Below are 27,601 nucleotides of genomic sequence, written 5' to 3'. Positions count from 1 at the left end.
TGTTGGTTGTTTTTTTTAAAGAAACGAGAAGCTTGAATTTTTTCATAACGAGGAAGTAGCTGTTTTGGGTCCTGTATGGTGTTGTTTAAATATAGCATGTCCAAAAATATGTCATACAGCCAAGCTTTAGAAGTAACACAGTGGTGACGCAGTACCTGTGCTGCATAGTCATGCCAATAGACGTAAAACAACACCATAAGAAGGGGCCCCATGACATACAGCATCTAACAACAATGTGCTAAGCAATCACTAACACCATGTATGGCTATTTTTGCCCTAGAGAGAAACAGCTCTAAGATTAGCGTTAAATAAACTTAGTGATAGGGTCTATCAGGTGTCCCACACTGTCTCATCATTGTGCTCTTATGCACCATGTACAGAGGAAGTTGAAACTCTACAGTAGCATAAAAAAACTCAAGATATTCTTTGCCTGAACAATATCTGAACTATACATTCTTTGAATTTCAATGATATCCACTATCCCTCAACACCTTGATGTTGTACAGCGGTACAGATATTGGAAGTTCACTCTGGAAGGAAGGTGTACAAGACATTTATCTGGTGTTCTCCAACCAGGCTGTATCGAATGCTACAGAAAGCTATATTGTTCAGCTATAAACCTCATCAGCCAAATAGAAAAGGCTTCTCCATACCAACAACTATGCATTTTCTTTGTGAAATAACACATATCTTATTCGCTATGAAAAATTGTACACGCATTCACTGTACAAGTCCATGCAAATGGGATGTTACTATGGAAACAAGCTACAACGATAATGATAATTCAACAGCACTGTTGTCTGTATAGTAGACTTGCAAAGCCTCTTAGATAAACTAAGTAAAAATAGCAACTTAGTCATGCAAGAACTTCAGAACAAGAGTAAAAAGAACAGCGTTGTTCCATGTTTCTAAGAAACCCCAGGGGATTCTCAACAAACATCACATTCCTGTGTGTTTTCAGACACAGTAGTACACTATGGCAAAAGATGCTAAAATCATACACAAAAGACAAATGAAACAACATGATATAAGCAGTCCATACACATTACAATGAAAGTTTCATAGCTGTACTGATTAGTTAGACCATTGTGTGCGTCATCCGATTCTTTATATCATATCTCACGCAGTCTGTCTCCTTGTAAAGGATTGCATAGGGACATACACAAGACATACACACTACATTATGCTAGTGCACCACCATGTGCAGAACATCCATCGCTTCTTTGTAGGTCCTTTTTTAGCCTTTGGTGCAGGCGGAACAGGCCAGAGGTTACAGAGGGTGGAATTATTCCATATGTTTGACTCAAATTACTGTCATACTAGGATGAGATCCATCAAACTCAAAGAAGCACAGATCTTTCCTACAACTGGGACCGTTTTGGTGAGACCATGGAATCTTTGGCTACAAATGAATCAGAATTATTGTCTGTTTTTGCTGTTTTTTGGATTTTAGCTGATTCAGAGCTATGACAGACAGAGCAAAGCGTTAACAGGGTGGAGTCTAGTCTTCAGTATAGTGTCTGAATTATGGGAAGTCCTGCACTGAGTCTTGCACTGATGATAGAGCATTACAGTCTCTGTGATAGTCCTGACCAGTTTTAGGCTTATGGTAGAAAGGTTCTCATAACAGACACACAATCTCCTTTCCAAAAGCTGCAGCCAACTCTGTTTAAAGATGATACTGCAGACTGGACGTCGTTTACTGTGGACTACTGTAGCTACAGTATATGGACGCATCTGTATAAGTGGAGCAGCTACATACAGTATGAACATGCTATTCCATAACATACTAATGATGTAATGCAGTAACTCGATCGCTATCTGTTTAGTGCTCCAAATATCTGTACTGTATCTTTAACCAGATTTAAATCAGATGTGGAAAAACTCAGAGGTAGAAATGGCAGCATTGCCAGCTTGCTATGTGGATTCTGACTCTGACAGTTTTTTCCTAGATCTATGAACATTTTTCCTTAAATCCTGATTATGTTTTTATTTTTTTGTATGAAAGGCACATTAATTAGGCACATTAGTAGGATTGTTAACAGTCAAAACTACACAAAAACTGCAGGCTCTGATTAGATCCACCGTATATATAAACTTTAACAAGACCATGATGGATTCTCATGACCCTGGTTCAGTATTAAACAGTTTTTGCTTATCTTTGCTTAGTGAGGCTGATGAAAAGACCAATATATGCATTTTAAAATTCATATAGTGATCCACGAATCCAATTTCACTTTCTTGTTCCTTTTATTTTTGTCTTTCTCTTATGTCACTGTTCATGCAGAGCGTCTTAAGACTCAGTGTGAACAGCACAGACACGACATCCAGGGAAGACCTGGTGGTTCGCCACTGGCAGGAGAGTTTATTCCTGACTGTGATGAAGAAGGGAACTACAGGCCTCGGCAATGCGACGGTTCTACAGGACACTGCTGGTGTGTGGACAGTAAGGGGCAAGAAAGAGCAGATACTCGTACCCTACCTGGTACACCACCAATCAACTGTGATACTCCAGGTAAACACACCAGTTTAGCAGAATGCATGTATGGAAGAGCAGCACATGTAGTTTTACCTCAAGTTCTTTGTCTTTGTCTCATGATTTGTAGGACGTCCCAAGACTCAGTGCGAGCAGCACAGACACAGCGCACAGCATGGAGCAGACAGTGCGTTGGGAGCCTACATCCCTGAGTGTGATGAGGAAGGTCGCTACAGGTCCTTACAGTGCCATGGCTCTACAGGACACTGCTGGTGTGTGGACAATAGGGGACAGGAAAGAGTGGGCACTCGCACACCACCTGGTACCCAACCTACCGACTGTGACGCTCCAGGTAAAGGCTAGTTGTATGAAGTCCACAACTTGCAGGTGAATCTTCTCAGGGAAGCGAATAACATCTTTCCATGCCATGTTTCATGTATAAAATTGCAAACCATTCCCAGTTGACCTTAATACTGGATCAGGATGGCATGGGAAAAAGCTTGTAAGTGACTTAGAAAATAATTCCAGAGGCTGCTATTCTTCATTAATTGTCCCAACACCATTCTAAGAAACTTTATGTAGGTTTTTCCCTTTAATTAGTCACTTGTATGTATTTTATTGGTGTCCCAAGATGACGTTCTTTAGAGGATAGCGGTAAGGTTACCTTCTAGGAGTCTGTCTAGTATATTTTTCTATTGTACCTATCATGGTCCACCCATAAAATGTCTTCTGAGCATTGTGGGCTCCATGGATGCTGAAAGGTTCTACATCAGCAAAGGTCAGTGGAGGAAAAGGCTGTCTTTGTTAGGGCCTCAAACACAAGGGGCCCTAACATGGCATCCTTTTTCAGGATGTGTGTCGATATACACAACCTAGTCCTAGTTACTATTTAATGGCATTTAGCCAGTCCATGAGTTTAAGGTTGAACTGGATCAGCTTTTTGAGTCATTGCAGAAGCAGGAATACTGATTGGGCCGTGGCACCATTATGGCAGCACTCGACTAGGAGACACTGTCAGACACTTCTGGACAACCTGTAAGGACTCAAATCATTTTAATGTAACATTGCATGTCTTCAGTTCTTCATGTGGGTGAGTCTATAATAAGGGGCAAGAGAGAGCAGGAACCCGTTCACCACCTGGCAGACCGAATACCAACTGTGATTCTCCAGGTGACACAAGTTCATCATAATTTCCTAAACGATTTTAGGATTGTAAGGAGAATCAATTTGATCTGTACTTCATTTGATCTCAGATGTGGTCAGTCTCCTGGGCTGAAGGTCTGCAGCTTGTTGTAAACATGTTTGGGTTTATATTTTTTTATTAGCACACATAGACAGACAGACAGTCATACAGACACACATACAGACATATTCTTCTAAACCTTTTTTCTCTTTCTCTCTCAATTTTCACACAGAACGTCCTAAGACTCAGTGTGAGCAGCACAGAGACAGCATACATGGCAGAGGCGATGGTTTACCTTTGGTGGGAGCCTTCGTCCCTCAGTGTGATGAGGAGGGGCGTTACAAGTCAGAACAGTGCCACGGCTCTACAGGACACTGCTGGTGTGTGGACAGTACGGGGCGGGAGAGAGCGGGCACCCGCACGCCGCCTGGTACACCGAATGTCGACTGTGACGCTCCAGGTAAACAGATTTTATGGTGCATTATATCAGAATGTACAGATCTGTTGTCTGTTTTCTGTAAAGGTCCAATTGAAGACAGAGAGGAGAAAATCATGGCTTTCCAGCAGTAGGGTTCTTTCCCACAGCAGGACCATGTGATTCTAATAAACCTGCATGCAGACTTAAAAAATTTGTGCTGTAAACATGTTTAGGTTCATATTTATGTACTATCATGCACACACATACACACACATGCACACACACACATACAATAATGCAACCTAGCCATTCTTTTTTAATGGTGGGATGTGATAATCCTTCTTTTAATCTCTGTTTGTCTTTCTGTCACAATTTTATGTAGAACGTCCTAAGACTCAGTGTGAGCAGCACAGAGACAGCATACATGGCAGAGGCGATGGTTTACCTTTGGTGGGAGCCTTCGTCCCTCAGTGTGATGAGGAGGGGCGTTACAAGTCAGAACAGTGCCACGGCTCTACAGGACACTGCTGGTGTGTGGACAGTACGGGGCGGGAGAGAGCGGGCACCCGCACGCCGCCTGGTACACCGAATGTCGACTGTGACGCTCCAGGTAAACAGATTTTATGGTGCATTATATCAGAATGTACAGATCTGTTGTCTGTTTTCTGTAAAGGTCCAATTGAAGACAGAGAGGAGAAAATCATGGCTTTCCAGCAGTAGGGTTCTTTCCCACAGCAGGACCATGTGATTAGCCAGTCCATGAGTTTAAGGTTGAACTTGATTAGCTTTTGGAGTCATTGCAGAAGCAGGAATACTGATTGGGCCGTGGCACCATTCTGGCAGCACTCGACTAGGAGACACTGTCAGACACTTCTGGACAACCTGTAAGGACTCAAATCATTTTAATGTAACATTGCATGTCTTGAGTTCTTCATGTGGGTGAGTCTATAATTATGGCGTCATCATCCTTGGGTTTCAGGGATTCCTATGGGTGAGACTGGGTAGAGAAAGTCTCGTTGTCCTCATAGTCATTATGGTGCACATTAGAACAGCCCAAATTTACTTCTATAATGACCGAAATCCCACCTGCCAGAGCCACCCCCCTGCTGCATAATGGCATATCAGAACAATTGGCATTGTTTTTAACCTGCAGTTACATGATTGGAGCCCACTTTATAATGTCAGTCTAAGAAGTAGGGACTTTTAGGTGGCCCATCCTCCCTCAAGCCTGGGAACAAGCAGCTTATTCTTTGCTGGCTGCTGTCCAGGGAAAGGTTGGCCTCAGCTTGCATCCAACAGAGTTAGAAATACTAGAAGCTGTACTTTTGGGTTTGTTCATGTATTTCCGCATGGGGACTTGTACTTTAACATCTGTTTTATATAGTACATCTCCACACATTTTCATGTCTTTAATGATTGAGTTCCTGTTCTTGCTTTTTTTTTTTTTTTTTAAACTTTATTTATCAGTAGATCATTGACGGTCATACACCCTGTCCAAACGAGCAGCAACTCCGCAAATTACATATAATCCTCCACATTAAGTATTCAGAAGGAATTTGGTTTCCACACAGAAATCCCATTCATCTTAAGTATGGCTCCATGTGTCAATTTTTGTCTGTTCTTTATTGTCACTAAATATTAAAGTCGTTCCTGATGAGCTGCATTGTTCTGTGGAGAAGCACTAGGAGAATCAATGTGGTTTACTCTCTGTCTGTCTGTCTCTCTTTCTCTCTGTCTCATTCTATAGTTCATCCTGAACGTCCTAATACTCATTGTGAACAGCACAGAGAAGCTGAAAAGTCTCGAGTGAATCGTTTGGATATCGTGGGTGCCTACATCCCTCAATGTGACCAGGAGGGTCACTATAGACCTCAGCAGTGCCATGGTTCTACAGGACACTGCTGGTGTGTGGACAGTAAGGGGCAAGAGAGAGCAGGAACCCGTACCCCGCCTGGTACACCACCAATCAACTGTGATACTCCAGGTAAACACACCAGTTTAGCAGAATGCATGTATGGAAGAGCAGCACATGTAGTTTTACCTCAAGTTCTTTGTCTTTGTCTCATGATTTGTAGGACGTCCCAAGACTCAGTGCGAGCAGCACAGACACAGCGCACAGCATGGAGCAGACAGTGCGTTGGGAGCCTACATCCCTGAGTGTGATGAGGAAGGTCGCTACAGGTCCTTACAGTGCCATGGCTCTACAGGACACTGCTGGTGTGTGGACAATAGGGGACAGGAAAGAGTGGGCACTCGCACACCACCTGGTACCCAACCTACCGACTGTGACGCTCCAGGTAAAGGCTAGTTGTATGAAGTCCACAACTTGCAGGTGAATCTTCTCAGGGAAGCGAATAACATCTTTCCATGCCATGTTTCATGTATAAAATTGCAAACCATTCCCAGTTGACCTTAATACTGGATCAGGATGGCATGGGAAAAAGCTTGTAAGTGACTTAGAAAATAATTCCAGAGGCTGCTATTCTTCATTAATTGTCCCAACACCATTCTAAGAAACTCTATGTAGGTTTTTCCCTTTAATTAGTCACTTATATGTATTTTATTGGTGTCCCAAGATGACGTTCTTTAGAGGATAGCGGTAAGGTTACCTTCTAGGAGTCTGTCTAGTATCTTTTTCTATTGTACCTATCATGGTCCACCCATAAAATGTCTTCATAGCATTGTGGGCTCCATGGATGCTGAAAGGTTCTACATCAGCAAAGGTCAGTGGAGGAAAAGGCTGTCTTTGTTAGGGCCTCAAACACAAGGGGCAACGGCAAGCAGATTGCAGAAGCAGGCATACTAATTGGGCCGTGGCACCATTCTGGAAGCACTCGACTAGGAGACACTGTCAGACACTTCTGGACAACCTGTAAGGTAGTGTTAATTTCGTCAGACGAGACGAGACGAAATATGTTCGTCAACAACCTTTTTTTTCATGACTAAGACGAGACGATGACAAGCACCACTGCACCACTGTCCAAAAACGCTGACTAAGACTAAATTAACGTGCCTTATTGTTGACGAAAAAAGACGAGACGAAAATGTTTTGTATAAAATAAAAACTAAGATAAAATCTCTCTTCATTTTCGTCTACAATTGTCTCTGCTTTTTCATCAGCTGTTACGCCTTTAAAATATTCACGACGAGTTCGCGGCTTCGCGCTGTTTAGTGTGTGCGTAGAAAGAATTCGTCCGAGCGCAAGTCCACCGTCCAGGCAGGCTTTTTGTGTTAAATTATATTTCCTGTCGCTGCACAGGCTCTTTTATTGTACATGACAGCTTATGTCCCGATGACCGGTCTTTGCATTACGATTAAAAGCAGTATCAATAAAGTAAAAAATGTGATGTGCAGTCAAGTTTAAGTGAAACATGTGTGAAACACTTTTTTTATCAGTAATAATCTCAGTAATAATGTGTTATTTTAAAAAAAAGACTAAAATTTTTGACTAAAACTAGACTAAAATTAAAAGACTTTTAGTCGACTAAAACTTGACTAACAAAAAAAGATATGTGAATGACTAAATATGACTAAAACTAACAAGGACATTTGGCACAAGACTAAGACTAAATTAAAAATAGGTGACGAAATTAACACTACTGTAAGGATGCAAATCATTTTAATGTAACATTGCATGTCTTGAGTTCTTCATGTGGGTGAGTCTATAATAAGGGGCAAGAGAGAGCAGGAACCCGTTCACCACCTGGCAGACCGAATACCAACTGTGATTCTCCAGGTGACACAAGTTCAACATAATTTCCTAAACGATTTTAGGATTGTAAGGAGAATCAATTTGATCTGTACTTCATTTGATCTCAGATGTGGTCAGTCTCCTGGGCTGAAGGTCTGCAGCTTGTTGTAAACATGTTTGGGTCTATATTTTTTTTATTAGCACACATAGACAGACAGACAGTCATACAGACACACATACAGACATATTCTTCTAAACCTTTTTTCTCTTTCTCTCTCAATTTTCACACAGAACGTCCTAAGACTCAGTGTGAGCAGCACAGAGACAGCATACATGGCAGAGGCGATGGTTTACCTTTGGTGGGAGCCTTCGTCCCTCAGTGTGATGAGGAGGGGCGTTACAAGTCAGAACAGTGCCACGGCTCTACAGGACACTGCTGGTGTGTGGACAGTACGGGGCGGGAGAGAGCGGGCACCCGCACGCCGCCTGGTACACCGAATGTCGACTGTGACGCTCCAGGTAAACAGATTTTATGGTGCATTATCTCAGAATGTACAGATCTGTTGTCTGTTTTCTGTAAAGGTCCAATTGAAGACAGCAGTAGGGTTCTTTCCCACAGCAGGACCATGTGATTCTAATAAACCTGCATGCAGACTTAAAAAATTTGTGCTGTAAACATGTTTAGGTTCATATTTATGTACTATCATGCACACACATACACACACATGCACACACACACATACAATAATGCAACCTAGCCATTCTTTTTTAATGGTGGGATGTGATAATCCTTCTTCTAATCTCTGTTTGTCTTTCTGTCACAATTTTATGTAGAACGTCCTAAGACTCAGTGTGAGCAGCACAGAGACAGCATACATGGCAGAGGCGATGGTTTACCTTTGGTGGGAGCCTTCGTCCCTCAGTGTGATGAGGAGGGGCGTTACAAGTCAGAACAGTGCCACGGCTCTACAGGACACTGCTGGTGTGTGGACAGTACGGGGCGGGAGAGAGCGGGCACCCGCACGCCGCCTGGTACACCGAATGTCGACTGTGACGCTCCAGGTAAACAGATTTTATGGTGCATTATCTCATCTTTATATCATCATAGATCATCTCACTGGCCAACAGATTAGTGTAAACACTAACATTTTGAACTTAAGGCTTAAGTGTGCGGTTTAATATTTTGTACATCTGGTAACATGGAGCGTGTTAATTGATGGAAGATCTTAGTTCTTATCCAGATTGGGTTACATAATGACAGAGTTATGAAGGACCTGACTTTAATGCCTGTTTGTTTTGTGTTTGAATTTCTTCCTGAACATTTTCCTGTATGTTCATCGTGACTTGGCTGAACTCCCAGATGATGAAATGTTTTTTTGTGGTTGTTCTGCAAACAGAACATTTAATTGACTTAAAGAGGAACAGATCGGAATCAAAGAAACTTCGGCGAGAAACAAATCAAAATTCTTGAAAGATTTTGCAGCTTTCTTGGTTTCAGCTGTATGTTTCGGCTCGCTAGCACCGTAAAGTTTTTAATAATTAATAACGCATTGATACAGATAACAATATTGGATTTCACTAAATGTGTTCATGATGAATTATTCTTATCAATCCACTTCATACTGCATGTATGGACGAGCAGCGCAGGAGATTTTTTACACTAAATTCTTGGTCTGTATTTTTCACGTCATGAAGCGCGTCCTAAGACTCTGTGTGAACAGCACAGAGACAGGGCACAGAGCCGAGCACACGGGTCACCTGGGGTGGGAGCCTTCATTCCTCAATGTGACCAGGAGGGACACTACATGCCTTTACAGTGCCATGGCTCTACAGGACACTGCTGGTGTGTGGACAGTAGGGGGCAGGAGAGATCGGGCACCCGTACGCCACCTGGCTCCCCACAGAGGAACTGTGACGCTCCAGGTAAACGCACCATTTCCAGGACTTCATTCTTCATTCATTCTTCATTTAATACTGTTACAGTTAGTAATTTATCTGATGCTTTATCCAGAAGAGAAACTCTGTTGTATAGAAGGCACAATAAATGTATATATTTATATATATATCAATTTATTAGATGGGGGGGCACGGTGGCTTAGTGGTTAGCACGTTTGCCTCACACCTCCAGGGTTGGGGGTTCGATCCCCGCCTCCGCCTTGTGTGTGTGGAGTTTGCATGTTCTCCCCGTGCCTCGGGGGTTTCCTCCGGGTACTCCGGTTTCCTCCCCCGGTCCAAAGACATGCATGGTAGGTTGATTGGCATCTCTGGAAAATTGTCTGTAGTGTGTGATTGTGTGAGTGAATGAGAGTGTGTGTGTGTGTGCCCTGTGATGGGTTGGCACTCCGTCCAGGGTGTATCCTGCCTTGATGCCCGATGACGCCTGAGATAGGGACAGGCTCCCCGTGACACTATACTGGGCTTGACTTGTTTTTATTTCCCCGTCATGCAGTGGAGGTGGTCCCTACACAGCGTTCGGAGACTGTGTGTGAGCGCTGGCGAGCCAGTCTGATACAGCAGTATGGAGGTCGTCCGGGTCCAGAGCATTTTCTTCCCCAGTGTGACGCGTCAGGCGAGTTCACCCCAGTGCAGTGTTACGGCGATACCAATTACTGCTGGTGTGTGGACAGAGATGGCCGAGAAGTTCCCGGGACCCGCTCACACGACAAAGTCAAACCTGCCTGTCAGTGCTGCATATTATTTTCACTGCATTTTAATATAGCTTCCAGATTTTTTCATGTTGAATATCTGTTAATATGGTTATTTATATTATGTTTAATTTTGTCATTTTATATTATGTTTATTTTTTGACTCCCTACTAAACATATGTAATGTATGTTGTTTAGGTATTCCAACTGTTCCCCCGCCCACCGTGCGTCCATTGCCCCGCCCAGACGTGACTCCTCCCCCATCAGGCACTACTTTGCTCTATGCTCAAGGCCAGCAGATTGGAGCGCTTCCTCTCAACGGTACACGTATGGACAAGGAGAGATCCTCAGTGCTTCTTGCTCTGCATGTAAGATTCTTACGCTGTGTTTGGCCTTACTGTTGTATTAAACTAACCCCAGTAGTGATTAATGTGATAGTTACACCTAGGGCTATTTAATAAAACAACAAATTTGTCTAAGCTGAATACGATCAATGGCTTAAGCAGCTGCGTAACTCGACTCGGAATACAAATAACTTTCCCCGTGTAAATACAGACAGACTTATTTAACACGTTCTGCCTCCAGTAGTTTAAAAAAAAGTGGCATAAAATATTATTTATTTCTTTATCCCTATTTTTTATTCCGTAATATTTCATTACATGCAGAAATGACTTCATGCCTTTAGTGTTGTTCTGTACAGGGAATGTTATATGCTATTATATCGCTCAGATTTTAGTTGTAAACCATCTACTGAACCATTTTTTGAATGTGTGTGATCATTAGGGCTCCATAGTGGTCGGGATTGACTACGACTGCAGAGAACGCAAGGTTTATTGGACCGATCTTGCTGGAAGAACGATCAGCAGAGCCGCTCTGGAGCCTGGATCAGAGCCTGAGATCCTCATTAGTTCTGGTAATGAAAAATGAATGAACACATGCATTACTGTAGTTAAAAGCTAAAATATCCGTAAAAACACCACAGATCTGATTCCGAAGGATCAGTATCTGGCTAATCTGGCTAATGTCTAGTTTAATGCTCTTGTTTTTAAGGCCTGATGAGCCCAGAGGGTTTAGCAGTGGATGAGGTACGCAGGAGGATGTTCTGGGTGGACAGCACGCCAGATAAAATTGAGACGGCCAAACTGGACGGAAGCGACCGGCGTGTTCTGTTCAGCTCGGATTTGGTTAACCCGAGAGCCATCGTAGTGGACTCGCTCTCAGGGTTAGTGCTTTAATACACTTTCTACACACTTTTCCTCGGTCAGTACTTGTCAAAACGTCTTTCATTTCATGTTCGATGAATAAGAACAAAATTCCAGTGTGAAGGAAATGATGTGTGAGAAAGTAGATCAAAAGCTGAGTCGAGCTTGCAGATGTGAGTGTCGTGTCTTATGGGAAGTCCAGAAAATTACTCCCACTCAACACACACACACACACACACACACACACACACACACACACACACTTCCATCTGTACCATGTGTAACAATGTAACTCAAACCTCATGTGCAATCCGACCAGCATGCGAGCATGCACATGTGTATAAGTGTGTGTCGTAGTAGTTTACGTTAATCTTCTAAGTTTATGTCTTCAAAGGCTGTGTATTTAAATTCCATCCCTTATACACTGAAGCGATGCTTAGTAAAGCCGCCAAGCATGAATATTCTTCACCAGCGAACTTCTTACCACTCAAAATGAGTCCTTTTGCATCATTTTTTGTACAGTAGTATCCAGGTATCCGCAGTGATGCAGGAGATATGTAAGACATATAAGAAAATAATCAATGATGCAGTGGAAATTAGTTAACTACACATGTAGACGTATAAACTCCTCTGTCCTGAAATCGTCCATGAAAAAAAACAGCTTTACTGAAACACAGGAACTGGAGTTTATACTATTGATATAATATCTCTGTATAGACATGAACAAGTGTGTTTGCTCCATTAAAGAACTCTGTACTGGACCGACTGGAACCGGGAAGCCCCGAAAATCGAGACCTCCACCGTGGAAGGGCAGAACAGAAGGATACTAGTACGGGATGGGATCGGGCTTCCAAATGCTTTAACGATTGACCCCACAACACGCCGTATCTGCTGGGCTGATGCAGGTACTCTATAAACCATATTTAGTAGAGTCGAGTAGAGACTACTTTATTAATGCCCAAGAGGAAATCTGGTGTCACATCACAAGCAGGACAATAAACTCACAAATATAAACAGAATATAGATGTACAGATAATAATACATAATTACGCAGTTTAAAACAACACCTCTGGTTTTGTGTTGAAAAAGGAACCAAGCGTTTGGAGTGTATCGCGCCCGACGGGACGGGACGACGCGTGATTCACAGCGAACTGAATTATCCGTTCAGCATGGTGTTGTACGCCAATCACTTCTACTACACAGACTGGAGGAGGTAAGAATAAAGATCCAGCGTCGATCATGCAGGAACAGTAAAGCAGGGTCGACCTTATCCACAGATCAATATCAGAACGAGTCATAAGAGTCGTACGTATAATAATAAATGATGCAATGTGATCTGATTTAAAACCTAAAATAAGCGTAAACGATGAGAAACACTCATAACCCGATCTCGTTACCATAGATCAAGATCTGGCAAGTTGTTCATTTATTGTTACCAACAGCACATTGTTGATGCATTGAGAAAGCTCTAGCAGGCGTGTTGGACAGGATTAGGATTAGGAACGAGCACATCAGAGGGACGGCTCAGGTTGGCTGTTTTGAGGACAGGTCAGAGAGGATAGATTGAGATGATTTGGACATGTACAGAGGAGGGAGATGGTTATATTGGTAGAAGGATGTTGGAGATGGAGCTGCCAGGTAAGAGGTCAAGAGGAAGTTCATAGAGGAGATATATGGATGTGTTAAATTAGGACATGAAGGTAATTGGTCTGAGAGTAGAAGATGCAGAGGGTAGAGTTAGGTGGAAACTGATGATTCGTCGTGGCGACCCCTAAAGGGAAAAGCTGAAAGAAGGAGACTAGATAATATTTAAAACTCACTCACTCACTCATTTTCTACCGCTTATCTGAACTACCTCGGGTCACAGGGAGCCTGTGCCTATCTCAGGCGTCATCGGGCATCAAGGCAGGATACACCCTGGACGGAGTGCCAACCCATCGCAGGGCACACACACACACTCATTCACTCACGCACTAGGGACAGTTTTCCAGAGATGCCAATCAACCTACCATGCATGTCTTTGGACCGGGGGAGGAAACCGGAGTACCCGGAGGAAACCCCCGAGGCACGGGGAGAACATGCAAACTCCACACACACAAGGTGGAGGCGGGAATCGAACCCCGACCCTGGAGGTGTGAGGCGAACGTGCTAACCACTAAGACACCGTGCCCCCCATATTTAAAACTATATTACAAAATGAAATAAACTGAATGAACTACATGAGTAGTTCCTGATCTTCTTACTCTCACAAAGGTCCTTGTTTTTTTTCAGGGATGGAGTCATCGGTTTAAGTCGAGACTCGAGTCATTTTACAGATGAGTATCTGCCGGATCAGCGTTCACATCTGTATGGCATCACTGTCGCCCCTTCCAGCTGTTTATAGGGTACAGTTTATGCATTTTATTACTTTTCTATCTGGTTTAGTACTTGAGCGCTTTCTCATTGTCCCTTAAATGTTGAAATAATATTAAAAGCTGTGACTGGATAGTAACAGTTGTGCTTTTCATTGTGGCACGACTGCAACACACTGAAGAAAGTAAAACACAAGAAAAAGCAGAGCATCTTGGGCATTACATTTGCCTCTGTCCTCCTGAAAGGATCAAGCAAAATAAGAAAGCAAAGAAAGAACATTGCTTTACAGTGTGGAAAGTTTTCCACAGGTCACTAATGGAAACAATACAGTGTTTGTTTGTATTACGTGTCAGACAGAATATCGGAATAAAAAAATGGATCAATTTATACACTTTAATTTGATATATTTCTGTAAAGCTGCTTTGTGCCAGTGACCAAAATACAGTTGAATTGTGTTGACGTTTGTAGATGTTTCATAAAAGTAAAATAAACTAAAAAAATAATCAGACTTTTATTATACCGTGTATTCTCAAAGCCTAATTGTGAGACACACAGTTCATCCTGTGTGTGTGTGTGTGTGTGTTGACATGTTAAATAAGGGTGAGTGACGGAAAATGACAGACCAGAATCACACACACACACACACACACGGACACACACACAAAGGGTGCCTAAAGCCAAATGACTGTATTTGGGACAAAAACTGTTGAAAAAAAATTGGACACAACAGCTTCAATGCATAGAAGATAAAAGTGTGTTTCCTTCAGAAGTGCAACAATTGCTGAGAGCGAGTCACCTCTGAGAAGGATTTCCGATGACCTAACATGCTGTTTTTTGTGTTTCAGGGAGGACGTAATAACAGAGTCACTGTTAAATGGTGCTATTTTTCTGGGATTTTTTTTTTTTTTTTTTCACACGTTGGGAAACGCACGCCTCGCTCAGCCGTTACCAAAGCCACTGCGTCTTTAATACCCCACCCCCCCACACACACAAAAGTCACACTTCTCCTTGTTTAGATTTGTACATTTGTTTAATACCTCATTTCTTTCTACTGTATTTTTGTGTTTTTTTATTTTTAAATAATAAAAAAAATGCCAAAGAGGTCAAATTATAGTCAATTTTTTGTGCAAAATGTTCTTGTGTATAAATATATTTATACACGTGTGCATCGTCGGAGCCCTCGGCGCACTAACAAGGAGCCGACGCACGGAACTGCGCTGAACATCGCCGACATTTTCTTTTACTAAAGTTCCTTTTTATATCCTTTTTTTTAAATCTTTTGTAAAATGTGTGTATTTATAACAATAAAAGGTGCTTCACAATATGACCATGTTTCTAATCATTATTACGTAAAAGTTGATTTTTGTCTGATATGACACAGCTGATTTGCATTTGCCGACGCCCACTAAACTCCATAAAAGGAGAAGTTCACCGTGAGCTGAAAATGACAACTAAATGGGGAAAGAGCACGTCATCAGAATGGTGTGATTTAACTATATAATTCTCATACTTGTCAGATACATTAGATTTCTACTTCTGAACGTCAAATACTAAGCATGTCTTGGCCAAGTACTACATCTGTACTGAGGAGGAAATGGGCTCCATTTTGCATTTTGGCTGAACTGCTGCTTTAATGAAATGAACTGGACTATTTGACACAGCTGGATTGGGGAGTTGAGCAACGCTGAGCTCGGGTTACTGCCAAAGCAAAACCACATTTATGTTGTGTTAAAGTTTCTTTGTGCCTTTAAAAAAACAAAAACACCACCACAACCATCACGGCATTAATGTCATTTATATGTTTGCATACATGCCTTTGCAGGTGAATGTTTTTTTTCCCCCTTGAAAGAAAACGCAAGTCTCAAAAAATCACACGCACACAAGAACTTGCTGTCCGAAAGCCTCTTCTTGATTTGTAAAGAAATTGATCGGTTACATGGAACACAGTGCTTTGAAGAAGTGAACAAACTATTAATGTAATGGTGCAACTCATAATTTCTCCACGTTTTTTTTAGGCCTACAGCAAAATGCAAAAAAAAAAAAAAAAACCCAACCAAAACCCTTGACTATGTCCACAATCATGGCACACACTTATATACCAATCGTCCCATTCCAATACACACTGCCCACGGAGTGCGTGATCATCTTCCCACTTTTCCCAGGCGGTGATCGGTCTTTGGGTCGGCGATGATGGCCTGCACGGCGACGATGGCCTCGTTGATTCTTGTCTGGAGCTCACGCAGCTCCTCGATGTGCAGGAGCCGGAGGATACGAGCTGCTTCGTTCAGAGTGGCGTCTAGGGGTGAAAAGAAAACGTCTGCCGTTAATCATCTAGTTTAATACAGGACTGGACATGCCAGGACCTGAACGCTCATGCAAACAGGGCTTTAATTTCACTCTCTTTAAGGTTAGTTGGCTATTTGCTGTAAACTTTACCCTTTACTACTGTAGTACCCTCAAGGTGTTGCAGAAGTCATCCTTTGTACCTATTACAAGGTATTGTCAGTGTAGCGTACCATTAAAAATGATTTATGGTACATAATTGAATCTTAAGGGCCACTCTTCAACCTTTAATTATATTTTTGAGCAACCTAAACGCAGTAACCTGAAACACAGCATGCCACTTCCTGCAAGTCGAATCGCGACTGAACCACACTAGAGTTCACACAGACTGGTATCACCAAGCTGCCACTGCTGGGCTCTTGGGCCCCTAACCCTCGACTGCTCAGTTGTTCTATACGTACCTCCAGTGTCGAAGCCTAGGATATGTTTGTCCAAAGCGACTGGCAAACCCTAAACAAGCAACAAAGAATCACATATTAAAAAAATATTTAATTTGAGGGAAGAAAATCAATCCATGAACTAGTTCTACAATTCTACAAACGCCTGCTGTGTGGTTTATTTACGGACCTCTTTGGACTTGCTGGCTTTAGCGATGGCTTCAGGACTCAAGCGTTCTTGGACGAGGATCCTAACAGCCTATTGGATAAAGAAAAACAAGTCAATAAAATAGTTTTAAATCAGAATTTGAACAGATTTGGGAAATTATGTATTACTCACCTTGAGCATCATCAGGTAGTCATCGTGTCTCTGAATTTTGAGAAGGTTTGCCAAGGCCATGACTCCAGCCTTAAAATCAGGATTGTTAACTGGTGGAAAACATGATCATGGTTTGGGTTTAGCCATTTGATATTACTATTACTAGTTAGAGAGAGAGAGAGAGAGAGAGAGAGAGAGAGAGAGAGAGAGAGAGAGAGAGCGAGAGAGCGAGAGAGACAGACAGACAGAGAGACAGAGAGACAGACAGAGAGGACAGAGAGAGAGAGAGAGAGAGAGAGAGAGAGAGCACAGAGAACAGAGACAAAAAGAGGACAGAGTGAGAGAGAGAGAGAACAGAGAGAGAGAGAGAGAGAGAGACGACAGAGAGAGTGGACAGAGAGACAAAGAGAGAGAGAGAGACGGGGAGAGAGAGAGAGAAAAAGAGGACAGAGAGAGAGGACAGAGAGAGAGAGACGACAGAGAGAGTGGACAGAGAGACGGGGAGAGAGAGAGAGAAAAAGAGGACAGAGAGAGAGAGAGAGAGAGAGAGAGAGAGAGAGAGAGAGAGAGAGAGAGAGTGGACAGAGAGACGGGGAGAGAGAGAGAGAGAGACGGGGAGAGAGAGAGAGAGAGAGAGACGGGGAGAGAGAGAGAGAGACGGGGAGAGAGAGAGAGAAAAAGAGGACAGAGAGAGAGAGAGAGAGAGAGAGAGAGAGACGACAGAGAGGGTGGACAGAGAGACGGGGGGAGAGAGAGAGAGAGAGAGAGAGAGAGAGAGACGGGGGGTGAGAGAGAGAGAGAGAGAGAGAGAGAGAGACGGGGGAGAGAGAGAGAGAGAGAAGACTATGATACTATGATTAAAGAAGAGGTAAAAGAAGAAAACACTCACCGTCTAGATTAATGAGCGGGTCGGCAGGTTTTTGTGTTGCATTGTTCACCTCAGCTGCAGGTGTGCAGTTTCTGTATTTGTCCACTGAGAAAAGAAACACACTTCATATAACCTCACATACTAATGTAACGAGAAAAGAAAAGAAAAAACACGCTCAGCAGGTCACTGGTTACCGCCGTGTTATCTTAGAAATGAAGAACTGCCATCCTGAATCATTGCCATTGGTGAAAGGGGGTAAAAACCCCCCAACAAATCCACTTTAAACCTGGTGATTTAAACTCAATTTCAGGACCCTAATTTATAGTATGCATTCCAATCCAAGTTCTTAATACTATTGGAGGATTAAAAGTGTAGGAAAAAGTAATAATACATGTAAAGCCTGTGTCCACTTGTGTTCATGCATCACCCTGTGAGCTGAAATCTGCACTAAATTCAAGGAACAATGTGTAGAGAACTTTACTGTAGAGGACACTCCTTTACTGTAGTGGACACTCCTTTACTGTAGTGGACACTCCTTTACTGTAGTGGACACTCCTTTACTGTAGTGGACACTCCTTTACTGTAGTGGACACTCCTTTACTGTAGTGGACACTCCTTTACTGTAGTGGACACTCCTTTACTGTAGTGGACTTGCACTTCCAAGTTGTGAAATCTAAGGCAATACTGCCATCTAGTGGCCTGAATCATTACTACCAAAACATCATATTCAACCATCAGACATTATTTTGCTTATAGCCCTAATGATATATTGTAGATTCATCAGAGGCAGATAATCAATAACCTATAATAAACCTGGCCAATTATAATACACATTCCTTACAATATTTATACCATGATCAAATTAAACATGTGCAGATGTCATTTAATTAATTAATTAATTAATTCATCCATCTTCTACCGCTTATCCGAACTACCTCGGGTCACGGGGAGCCTGTGCCTATCTCAGGCGTCATTGGGCATCAAGGCAGGATACACCCTGGACGGAGTGCCAACCCATCACAGGGCACACACACACACACACACACACACACACTCATTCATTCACTCACGCACTAGGGACAGTTTTCCAGAGATGCCAATCAACCTACCATGCATGTCTTTGGACCGGAGGAGGAAACCGGAGTACCCGGAGGAAACCCCCGAGGCACGGGGAGAACATGCAAACTCCACACACACAAGGTGGAGGTGGGAATCAAACCCCGACCCTGGAGGTGTGAGGCGAACGTGCTAACCACTAAGCCACCGTGCCCCCCGGCCATTTATTTAATTAAATTAATTAATTGTGAGTTTGTCAAAATTAATTAGATAAAAAATATAACAGTGCAGAGAAGAGCTGACTAGATGTTCAGGTTTAACCCCATAATGTCAAAACCAAATCTACACTCATGAGACTCTTGTTATTTGGATACTTTTATAATAATAATAAAAAAAAAAAAAAAACGTACCATTGTCAGCGTATTCAAACCGAACTGCGAGTCCCAGCAGCCAGTCGATGGCCTCACACCTTTCCTGAGCGCCGAACGGGCAGCTCACGTCTTGTAGATACTAGCAACGCGTGAGGAAAAACAATAAAGAACAGGAGAAAACATTATTATACGAGTAATCTGAAAATAACCATAAATGTTTACTTTATGTCAAAGGAGCAGTGAAAGTCAAGAAAAGGATGTTCACCTAATGACTCAGATGATACAACAACAAGCATGACTATGCTCCTTGTTTATAACCACTTCATGGTTATAAATATCAGTGAATGATTAACGATCACTTCACGGTTAAACATCAGAGCCTCTACTATTTCGCGTTTGCAAGAACGGACGAAATATCAAGCAAAATATTCGGAGGAGTTTGCAATTGTTTAAAATGACTGCAGTTTTGGGACGAGGCGCGTCGTGTGACATCACAAAGCTCATCGAACCAAAGCACTCTTGAGTACAACAGGACAAGACTGTGGTGATATTATATTTGCTTCACGTTTCCATTTTAAACTAAAGCCAGAACTTTCTTGAGGTCCCTTTTTCGACCAGCTGACTTGAGTTTAAAAATTTATATATATTTAAACGGTTGATATCTGAACAAACTTGAACAAGAATCCTGTAAAATATAATTATATTTTTTCAATTTATTTGAATACTTTGTTGTGCCAGACCACAGACCTGTGTTCCAATCAAGAAGCTTTTATTGTCATTACAACCATATATAGCTGTTGCAGTACACAGTGAAATGAGACGTTTCCCCAGGATCATGGTGCTACATAAAACAAGACAGCGCTATAAGGACTTAGTAAGTTAGTCCTAGATACATAAAGTGCATCTGTGCAACCTGGTGCAAACAGTGCAGGACAAAAGACAAAAAAGACAGTTCAGGACAAAAATTACAAGACAATACAAAAAGACAAACAGAAACAGCACCAGTGTAAATACTGTATGTTTAAACAATACTGCGTGTGCAGAAATACTGGAATGAACACAGTATTACAGCAGCAGTTGCGTGAGATATTGTAAAGTATTGTGTACAACAGCAAATGACTGAAATGTGCGACAGCATGTGTAAAGAGCAAAAAGCAGTGTGTAAAACAGCATGTAAACAGTTGGATGGATGTATATCGTAAGTGTGTGTGTATGGTGTAGGTCTGTGCGGTCAGTATAGTTGATGTGCGTGTGTGTTGTGCTAGTTCTAGATAATATCCAAAATAGCTTAGACTTTAACTTCCAAATAGCTAGATATACGTTAAGACTTTAACTTATCTACAACTATCCAGTTTCATTGATAATATCCTCATATTCTTGTTCTCGGCTGAGAAAAGTGAAGCCTGATTTAGTTTTTTTTTTTTTTTGCTGATGTAGCTCATACACCTCAAGGTTCAACACGTGGTGCATTTTGAGATGCTTTTCTCGCAGCACGGATGTAAAGAGTTATTATTAGGACCCTACACATTCACATCAGCTCATCACGGTGTCACAGGTTTTGTGTCTCGTCATAAAACAGCTCACCTTTTCAAATGACTTTGACCATTCGGAGCTTGAGATGTTCCTGAGGTTTCCACGATCCTCAATTTTATAATGTCTGATTTTCTGATCTTCCAGCCAAACAATGAAATTTCTGAACTCAGTTTCATCTGGATGAGAAAATAAATAAATAAATAAATTAAGAGAGTCATAATCCCATAGACTAATCAATCAATCAATCAATCAATCAATCAATCAATCTGTAATATATTGATCAAACCTTCACAATCAGGGGATCCTGCTTTTGTTTAGAACAATTGATGATTCTAGCTTATAAATGTTGTCATGTCCATGTAGGTGTTAATGATATATTAGAGAATTGATATTAACCTGGGATTCGTGTCATTGCCCTAAAACACTGGGTCACAAAACTCATTAGCACTTTCGACAATTTTACCAGCGTTAATAATTTAAACCTTAATTAATCCAGTTGAAGTTAAACCGTATGTCAATCTACAAATAAATCGAGTTCAATAATTTTTTTTTTTTTTTTATAATTTATTAAACCGCTCAAGTTCAGAGATTTAAAACGATTCTGTGTCGATTGACACTTTCGACATTTTGACTCGTTTTAAAATATTCTGCTCAGTGACGCATGGACTTTTATTCAAGACGTTTATTTATTAAAATTCTTACCTGTGCAGTCAAAGCCCGAAGGATTATGATAATCTAAAGCCGTAAGCTTCCTACGGAACATTTTATGTCCCACCGAACGCTTTAAGTAAAGAGTTATAAGCTGTAATAAGCGGCTACGTAGGAATTGCTAAGCTAGTTGTGTGAAGCGAGCTACAACAAGCAAACGATTGCTACGTTCTGTAGCTGACTTCCGGTTTATCACGCCGGATGGATTTCAAAATAAAGGTGCTGAAAAAAACTTTATATCAAAATAAAGGTTTCACATTTGCCTCTTCTTTTTGTTCTGTTTCTTCTTCTTCTTCTTCTTCTTCTTCTTAGCATTGTCTGTATTTGTAAACCTCATTACTATGTGAACAGCATATTTAGTATTAAATAATCTTATTAGTATTAAATGTGTATTAAACTGCAGGTGTGCAGTTTCTGTATTTGTCCACTGTGTTTAATAAAGGTATTAAAGGTGCCCTGCCATGTCTAATGTCTGAAGTTTACCATGGACTCTGTAACATTTTTTTGTAGGAAAAAATGCCTTGGTTACCTTGTTTCAAGCCATTCTAGTGTGGTATAGAAAGCCTGCAGGAAGACTCAGCTCGATTTGCGCCAGTTCTCATTAATATATTCAAATGAGCTCTGCTGCTTGGCTCCGATTGGCTAACCGCTAGGATATGAGAGCATGACTATTCATTCACCCAGCGCAATAAGTAGCCTAGGCTAGAGGAAATTTGTTTACAATCACCTTGAATTGCGGCAGAACGGCTTCTTCACAAGCCCGTTGACGTTCAGCCATCCTTGCTGTATAGGAAACTCACTGAGCTACACGAATTCTGGGGGCGCGGTCTCAAGTGGGAGAGCTCATGAATAGTAATGAGCTCAGTCACTCTGACGTCAGACACATATGTGTGGAAGGGCACCTTTAAACTGTCAGACTCCTTCCATATTTGTTAAACAAACATCTTAAAAAAAGCTTCACCATTTAATCTATAGATATATTGTAGGTGTGTTGCTTTATTAAAGGTGCCCTTCCACACAAAACCGTTTTACTTGGATTTTTTGATATGTGTTAGGTCCATATGTGTTTGTGTTGTGTCGTGAATGTGAAAACGAACTCCTACCTCCCCGGTCAGTTCTAGCTACTTAAAAGAAATAAGGGGAGAAATCAGGTCAGTTGGAAAAGCTGGTCACTCTGACGTCAGAGTGACTGAGCTCATTACTATTCATGAGCTCTCCCACTTGAGACCGCGCCCCCAGAATTCGTGTAGCTCAGTGAGTTTCCTATACAGCAAGGATGGCTGAACGTCAACGGGCTTGTGTTCTATGCAAGGATAGAAGTGCAACAATGCACAAGTTGCCCAAGAACCCAGAGTTGAGGGTGAAATGGCTTCATTTCATTTTTGGAACAATGCCACCAAAGGATAATTCCAAATTAGTTCTCTGTTCAACGCATTTTGAAGAGAGTGACTTCATCAACTTTGGGGAGTACAGCAGAGGCTACAGGAAACGGTTGAGGTTGAAGCCTGGTGCAGTACCATCGCGCCAGTCTACGGCCAGTGCCCAGTCCGTAAGTAAAACAATTAACATAGGAAATGCTATGTTATAAAGGTTTAATGCACTCGCTAGCCTAGCATGTTTTACGTTCATTTGGACAATACTAGCACTCTCTAGCCAAGCTAAGTTCATCCCATAAAGCTAAAATTAGTTGATAACAGCGGTTGCCAAGCCTACTGTACAGTAGGCTACTTATTGCGCTGGGTGAATGAATAGTCATGCTCTCATATCCTAGCGGTTAGCCAATCGGAGCCAAGCAGCATAGCTCATTTGAATATTCATGAGAACTGGCGCAAATCGAGCTGAGTCTTCCTGCAGGCTTTCTATACCACACTAGAATGGCTTGAAATAAGGTAACCAAGGCATTTGTTCCACAAAAAAATGTTACAGAGTCCATGGTAAACTTCAGACATTACCACAAAAGTAATGAAATAAGTGTGGCAGGGCATCTTTAAGGAATATTATCTCATTTTATACACCTGAGCTAGTGATGTTACCAGTGACACTGAAGCTCCGAGGCGTGTGTCAAAAAAATGAACCGATTTTCATTGAAGCTTTGTATCGAAGCTTGATTCATTCTGGTAAAATCACGTGAACAATGATGTCCGAAGCTTCATTTCACACACACCCACGTGACTGATTCGTTGTCTGATTCAAAGGTTTTAAAATTGTGCGCGACACGCGGCGCGCCCTCGTGTGTTGTATTGGAGTATTACATGGAATCTATTACTGTATAGGAGAGCTTATTGTTGCGAGTTGTCAATGGAGCCTGTTACAAAAATATCGCGTTCTGAAATGTGGGAACACTTTCATTTGATTTCGCCCAATAAGGTGGATATATATGGTTTTGTAGTGAAGCCTATATTTATAACTAAAGCCTCATCATTGGGCAATTATACGATTCAGTGTAACATTTAATGTCGTATATTTTGTCATTATATATTGGATGGTAGTAATAAGTTGAAAAATGAAAATGGTTCACACTTTATACTTTTGAGACAAGGTCTATCCTTAATCTGTTTTTAGGTCCAGTGTTTGATTTGCTCCCAGCAGCTGGCCTATAATAATAATAATACATCATCCAGGTTGATGCTGTTATTTTATTATTATCAAAATAGGAACAAAGTCTCTCTCTCTCTCTCTCTCTCTCTCTCTCTCTCTCTCTCTCTCTCTTAATTTCAATTTAAGTGTGCTTTATTGGCATGACAAAAACTGCACATTTGTATTACCAAAGCATTTGCAGCCGTGCTGCATACAAATAGTACAAAAAGTTAAATTTATACAAAGTACATTGTGCATAATTAAAAGTAAAATAGTAAATTATAGAAATACAATAAGAACGTACATTATTGTATTTAATATATTTATTTATTTATTTATTTATTAATCTATCCTTAATTTGTCAATCCATTAATTTTTGCTTCTAAAATGAATACGTTGTTTGGTTGTGGAACGTTCTGTGATAGCACTTTCACCAGCAGAGGTCCTCATCGAGCGCTGATTTGAAAAGCTTCGAGTAATGAACCTTTTTTCCGATACAATTGGGTTGAAAGCTTCACTGCTTCAAGAAAGCTTCAGTTCGCCATCACTGACCTGGGGTCTCATTTATAAACCGTGCGTACGCACAAAACGGGGCTGGAAACGTGCGTACGCCAGTTTTCGCGCCAAGGTTGTGATCTATAAAAATCAAACTTGACGGGAGAATGTGCGCACCTTTAAGCAAACTTTGAGACGTGCGTACGCACATTCTGGAGACTAAGGGAATTGGCGACACAGATGGTGAGGTCGTGAACTGAAGTTAGATTGTAGAAAATACATGTAAGAAGAACGATTATAAAAATTATTCATTCATTCATCTTCTACCGCTTATCCGAACTACCTCGGGTCACAGGGAGCCTGTGCCTATCTCAGGCGTCATCGGGCATCAAGGCAGGATTCACCCTGGATGGAGTGCCAACCCATCGCAGGGCACACACACACACTCTCATTCACTCACACAATCACACACTAGGGACAATTTTCCAGAGATGCCAATCAACCTACCATGCATGTCTTTGGACCGGGGGAGGAAACCGGAGTACCCGGAGGAAACCCCCGAGGCACGGGGAGAACATGCAAACTCCACACACACAAGGTGGAGGCGGGAATCGAACCCCGACCCTGGAGGTGTGAGGCGAACGTGCTAACCACTAAGCCACCGTGCGCCCTATTATAAGAATTAATGACATTTAATTTTCACTCCATTTCATACGTTATATTTACATTATCATGAAGATTAAATCCAACAGTGTTATTTGTGCCGATTGTTTTAGGCTATATACATCTAGTAAAATCCAAACGTAATTCAAAATGTATTAAAAATAAAATAATAATAATAATAATCAGCGCTACTCCGTCCAGGGTGTATCCTGCCTTGATGCCCAATGACGCCTGAGGATAGGCACAGGCTCCCCGTGACCCGAGTAGTTCGGATAAGCGGTAGAAGATGAATGAATGAATGAATGAATGAATGAATGAATGAATAATCAGCGCTGCCTTACAGTCACATTGTCCACAACGGGAGCGCAGGAGGAGATGGCGCGACTACATGTGATACAAAATAGCATGAAATACCCTTTTATTAGAGAACTGCAGAACACAGGGTAAAAACGAAATATTTTCCTTAATGTACATTATAGCTATCATAAAATGTCAAAGTCTGCAAATACAGTCATGAAGCACAATCGCTACTCATCATCGGTCCTACGGTGTTCATTACAAAACCGTCATGAAGAAGCATGTGTTCACTATAACATTTTCGTCTTAAATTTTCGCCCACAAATTAATTCTGTGATTTTGTCAAGGTGTTAACGATCAGGAGGGGGCACGGTGGCTTAGTGGTTAGCACGTTCGCCTCACACCTCCAGGGTTGGGGGTTCGATTCCCGCCTCCACCTTGTGTGTGTGGAGTTTGCATGTTCTCCCCGTGCCTCGGGGGTTTCCTCCGGGTACTCCGGTTTCCTCCCCCGGTCCAAAGACATGCATGGTAGGTTGATTGGCATCTCTGGAAAATTGTCCGTAGTGTGTGAGTGCGTGAGTGAATGAGAGTGTGTGTGTGCCCTGCGATGGGTTGGCACTCCGTCCAGGGTGTATCCTGCCTTGATGCCCAATGACGCCTGAGATAGGCACAGGCTCCCCGTGACCCGAGGTAGTTCGGATAAGCGGTAGAAGATGAATGAATGAATGAATGAATGTTAACGATCAGTCTAATTGCTAGAAACATATAAATCCTCCGGTGACCTGGGTATGTAATGCTTCATGATGGCACTGCTGGCACTGTTGGAGGATGACGCCAATGGCAGAATAAGGAGAGAACGAGTTTTCAGGGACCATGATGATATCCTGGCCCATTATGATTCCCTAGAGCTGTGCTCTTAGATCTATGTGCTGAATTGGGTCCAGTATTAGAGAGGGCAACACGCCGGAACCATGCCATCCCAGTCCAAATACAAGTCCTCACCACAATGGGGTTCTTTGCAACCGGCTGTTTCCAGTGGGAATCGGCAGACAGGTAAATTATTTATATAAAAAAAAAAAAACTATAAGTAATCCTCAACTTTGTCTCTAAGACCTTTTTGTATATGAAATAATTCTATTGGAATCTATCATCTCACCCTATAGGTCTGGTATATCACAGCCGCCCCTGAGTGCCATAATATCTGTCGTTTTGAATGGTATACTTACGGTGATATACTTAAATCATATGTGACTCCAACATGACTCTCACAAACATTGTGGCACGCTGGCATGGTTCAACACATGATTCCTTTATCTTGACACATAGCAGTGTAGGGAACAGACTAAATGCAGGCGCAGTACGTGATGGCTTGGTGAGTTTAACTATATTAAAAAGTAGAAACTGTAACAATTTTGTTTTTAATATAATTATAACCTGCAGGTGACAGTGGCTACCCCCTGAGACTCCTGACTCCTCACCCCATTTTTAAACCCGCAGAGCGCAGAGGAAACTCATTATAACGAGGTCCACTCTCGTGCACGCGCAGTGATTTGCATTGACTATTTATGGTTAAAAATGGGCGTGTACAGGGCGGGATTTCACGTACGCACATCTACGGGTGATCTTTTATATACGGATATACGGTTTTATAAATCGGATTTTTTTTGGCGTACGCCATTTTTGGCTTTTGGGTGTACGTAAACTTTTAGTAGGGATCCTACGCACAGTTTTATAAATGAGACCCCTGAGCAGTTGCGTTCGACGAGGCAGATGTCATTAACCCTCCACTTCGCTAGAGGGCGGATGCATTAAAACCCTTAACTAAAAACTGCACGCGTGGAAGAAGTGCTCCATAATCTCATCCGCGCGTTATTTTTTCTCCCACCCATATTCAGAGAAATCCCGCCTCTCCTTCTAGGATTGGCTAATACCCAATCCTACATTATTCTAATTGGCCACTTGTTTGTCAGTCTGACCAAGCAGCCAATCAGCGCACACGAGGGTGGAGCGTGGTGTCGGAATAAGAT

The 27,601-nt window shown here is 41.9% G+C and overlaps 2 protein-coding genes across 4 annotated transcripts in view; one reads left to right on the top strand and one right to left on the bottom strand.

Moving 5' to 3' along the window:
• Nucleotides 1-15,291, top strand: part of nid2a (nidogen 2a (osteonidogen)) — a 39,912-nt gene extending 24,621 nt beyond the window's left edge. The window contains exons 14-30 of one of the 3 annotated variants that reach the window (XM_060880430.1): nt 2,288-2,515; nt 2,607-2,828; nt 3,892-4,119; nt 4,460-4,687; nt 5,825-6,061; nt 6,153-6,374; nt 8,060-8,287; nt 8,603-8,830; nt 9,464-9,691; nt 10,218-10,448; nt 10,612-10,781; nt 11,197-11,326; nt 11,464-11,635; nt 12,363-12,520; nt 12,705-12,828; nt 13,887-13,999; nt 14,813-15,291. In XM_060880430.1, the coding sequence (XP_060736413.1) occupies nt 2,288-2,515; nt 2,607-2,828; nt 3,892-4,119; nt 4,460-4,687; nt 5,825-6,061; nt 6,153-6,374; nt 8,060-8,287; nt 8,603-8,830; nt 9,464-9,691; nt 10,218-10,448; nt 10,612-10,781; nt 11,197-11,326; nt 11,464-11,635; nt 12,363-12,520; nt 12,705-12,828; nt 13,887-13,998 (3,146 nt within the window). In that variant the 3' untranslated portion in view covers nt 13,999; nt 14,813-15,291. The remainder of the gene's footprint in view (nt 1-2,287; nt 2,516-2,606; nt 2,829-3,891; nt 4,120-4,459; nt 4,688-5,824; nt 6,062-6,152; nt 6,375-8,059; nt 8,288-8,602; nt 8,831-9,463; nt 9,692-10,217; nt 10,449-10,611; nt 10,782-11,196; nt 11,327-11,463; nt 11,636-12,362; nt 12,521-12,704; nt 12,829-13,886; nt 14,000-14,812) is intronic. The other 2 variants (XM_060880431.1, XM_060880432.1) reach the window with 2 other exon arrangements.
• A 452-nt stretch (nt 15,292-15,743) lies between these two features.
• Nucleotides 15,744-21,709, bottom strand: rtraf (RNA transcription, translation and transport factor). Its single transcript, XM_060880434.1, has 8 exons — nt 21,537-21,709; nt 20,886-21,010; nt 19,341-19,440; nt 17,896-17,979; nt 17,028-17,116; nt 16,878-16,946; nt 16,712-16,760; nt 15,744-16,263 (listed from the first exon to the last, which is right to left on the bottom strand). The coding sequence occupies exons 1-8, from the start codon at nt 21,595-21,597 to the stop codon at nt 16,109-16,111; spliced, it is 732 nt and encodes a 243-aa protein (XP_060736417.1). The 5' UTR covers nt 21,598-21,709; the 3' UTR covers nt 15,744-16,108.
• Between the last annotated feature and the right edge of the window lie 5,892 nt (nt 21,710-27,601).

This window comes from Tachysurus vachellii, chromosome 10 (genome assembly GCF_030014155.1).
Source record: "Tachysurus vachellii isolate PV-2020 chromosome 10, HZAU_Pvac_v1, whole genome shotgun sequence".
Lineage (NCBI taxonomy): Eukaryota > Metazoa > Chordata > Actinopteri > Siluriformes > Bagridae > Tachysurus > Tachysurus vachellii.
The sequence above is the reverse complement of the archived record's forward strand: the minus strand, read 5'-3'. Positions and strand labels throughout refer to the sequence as shown.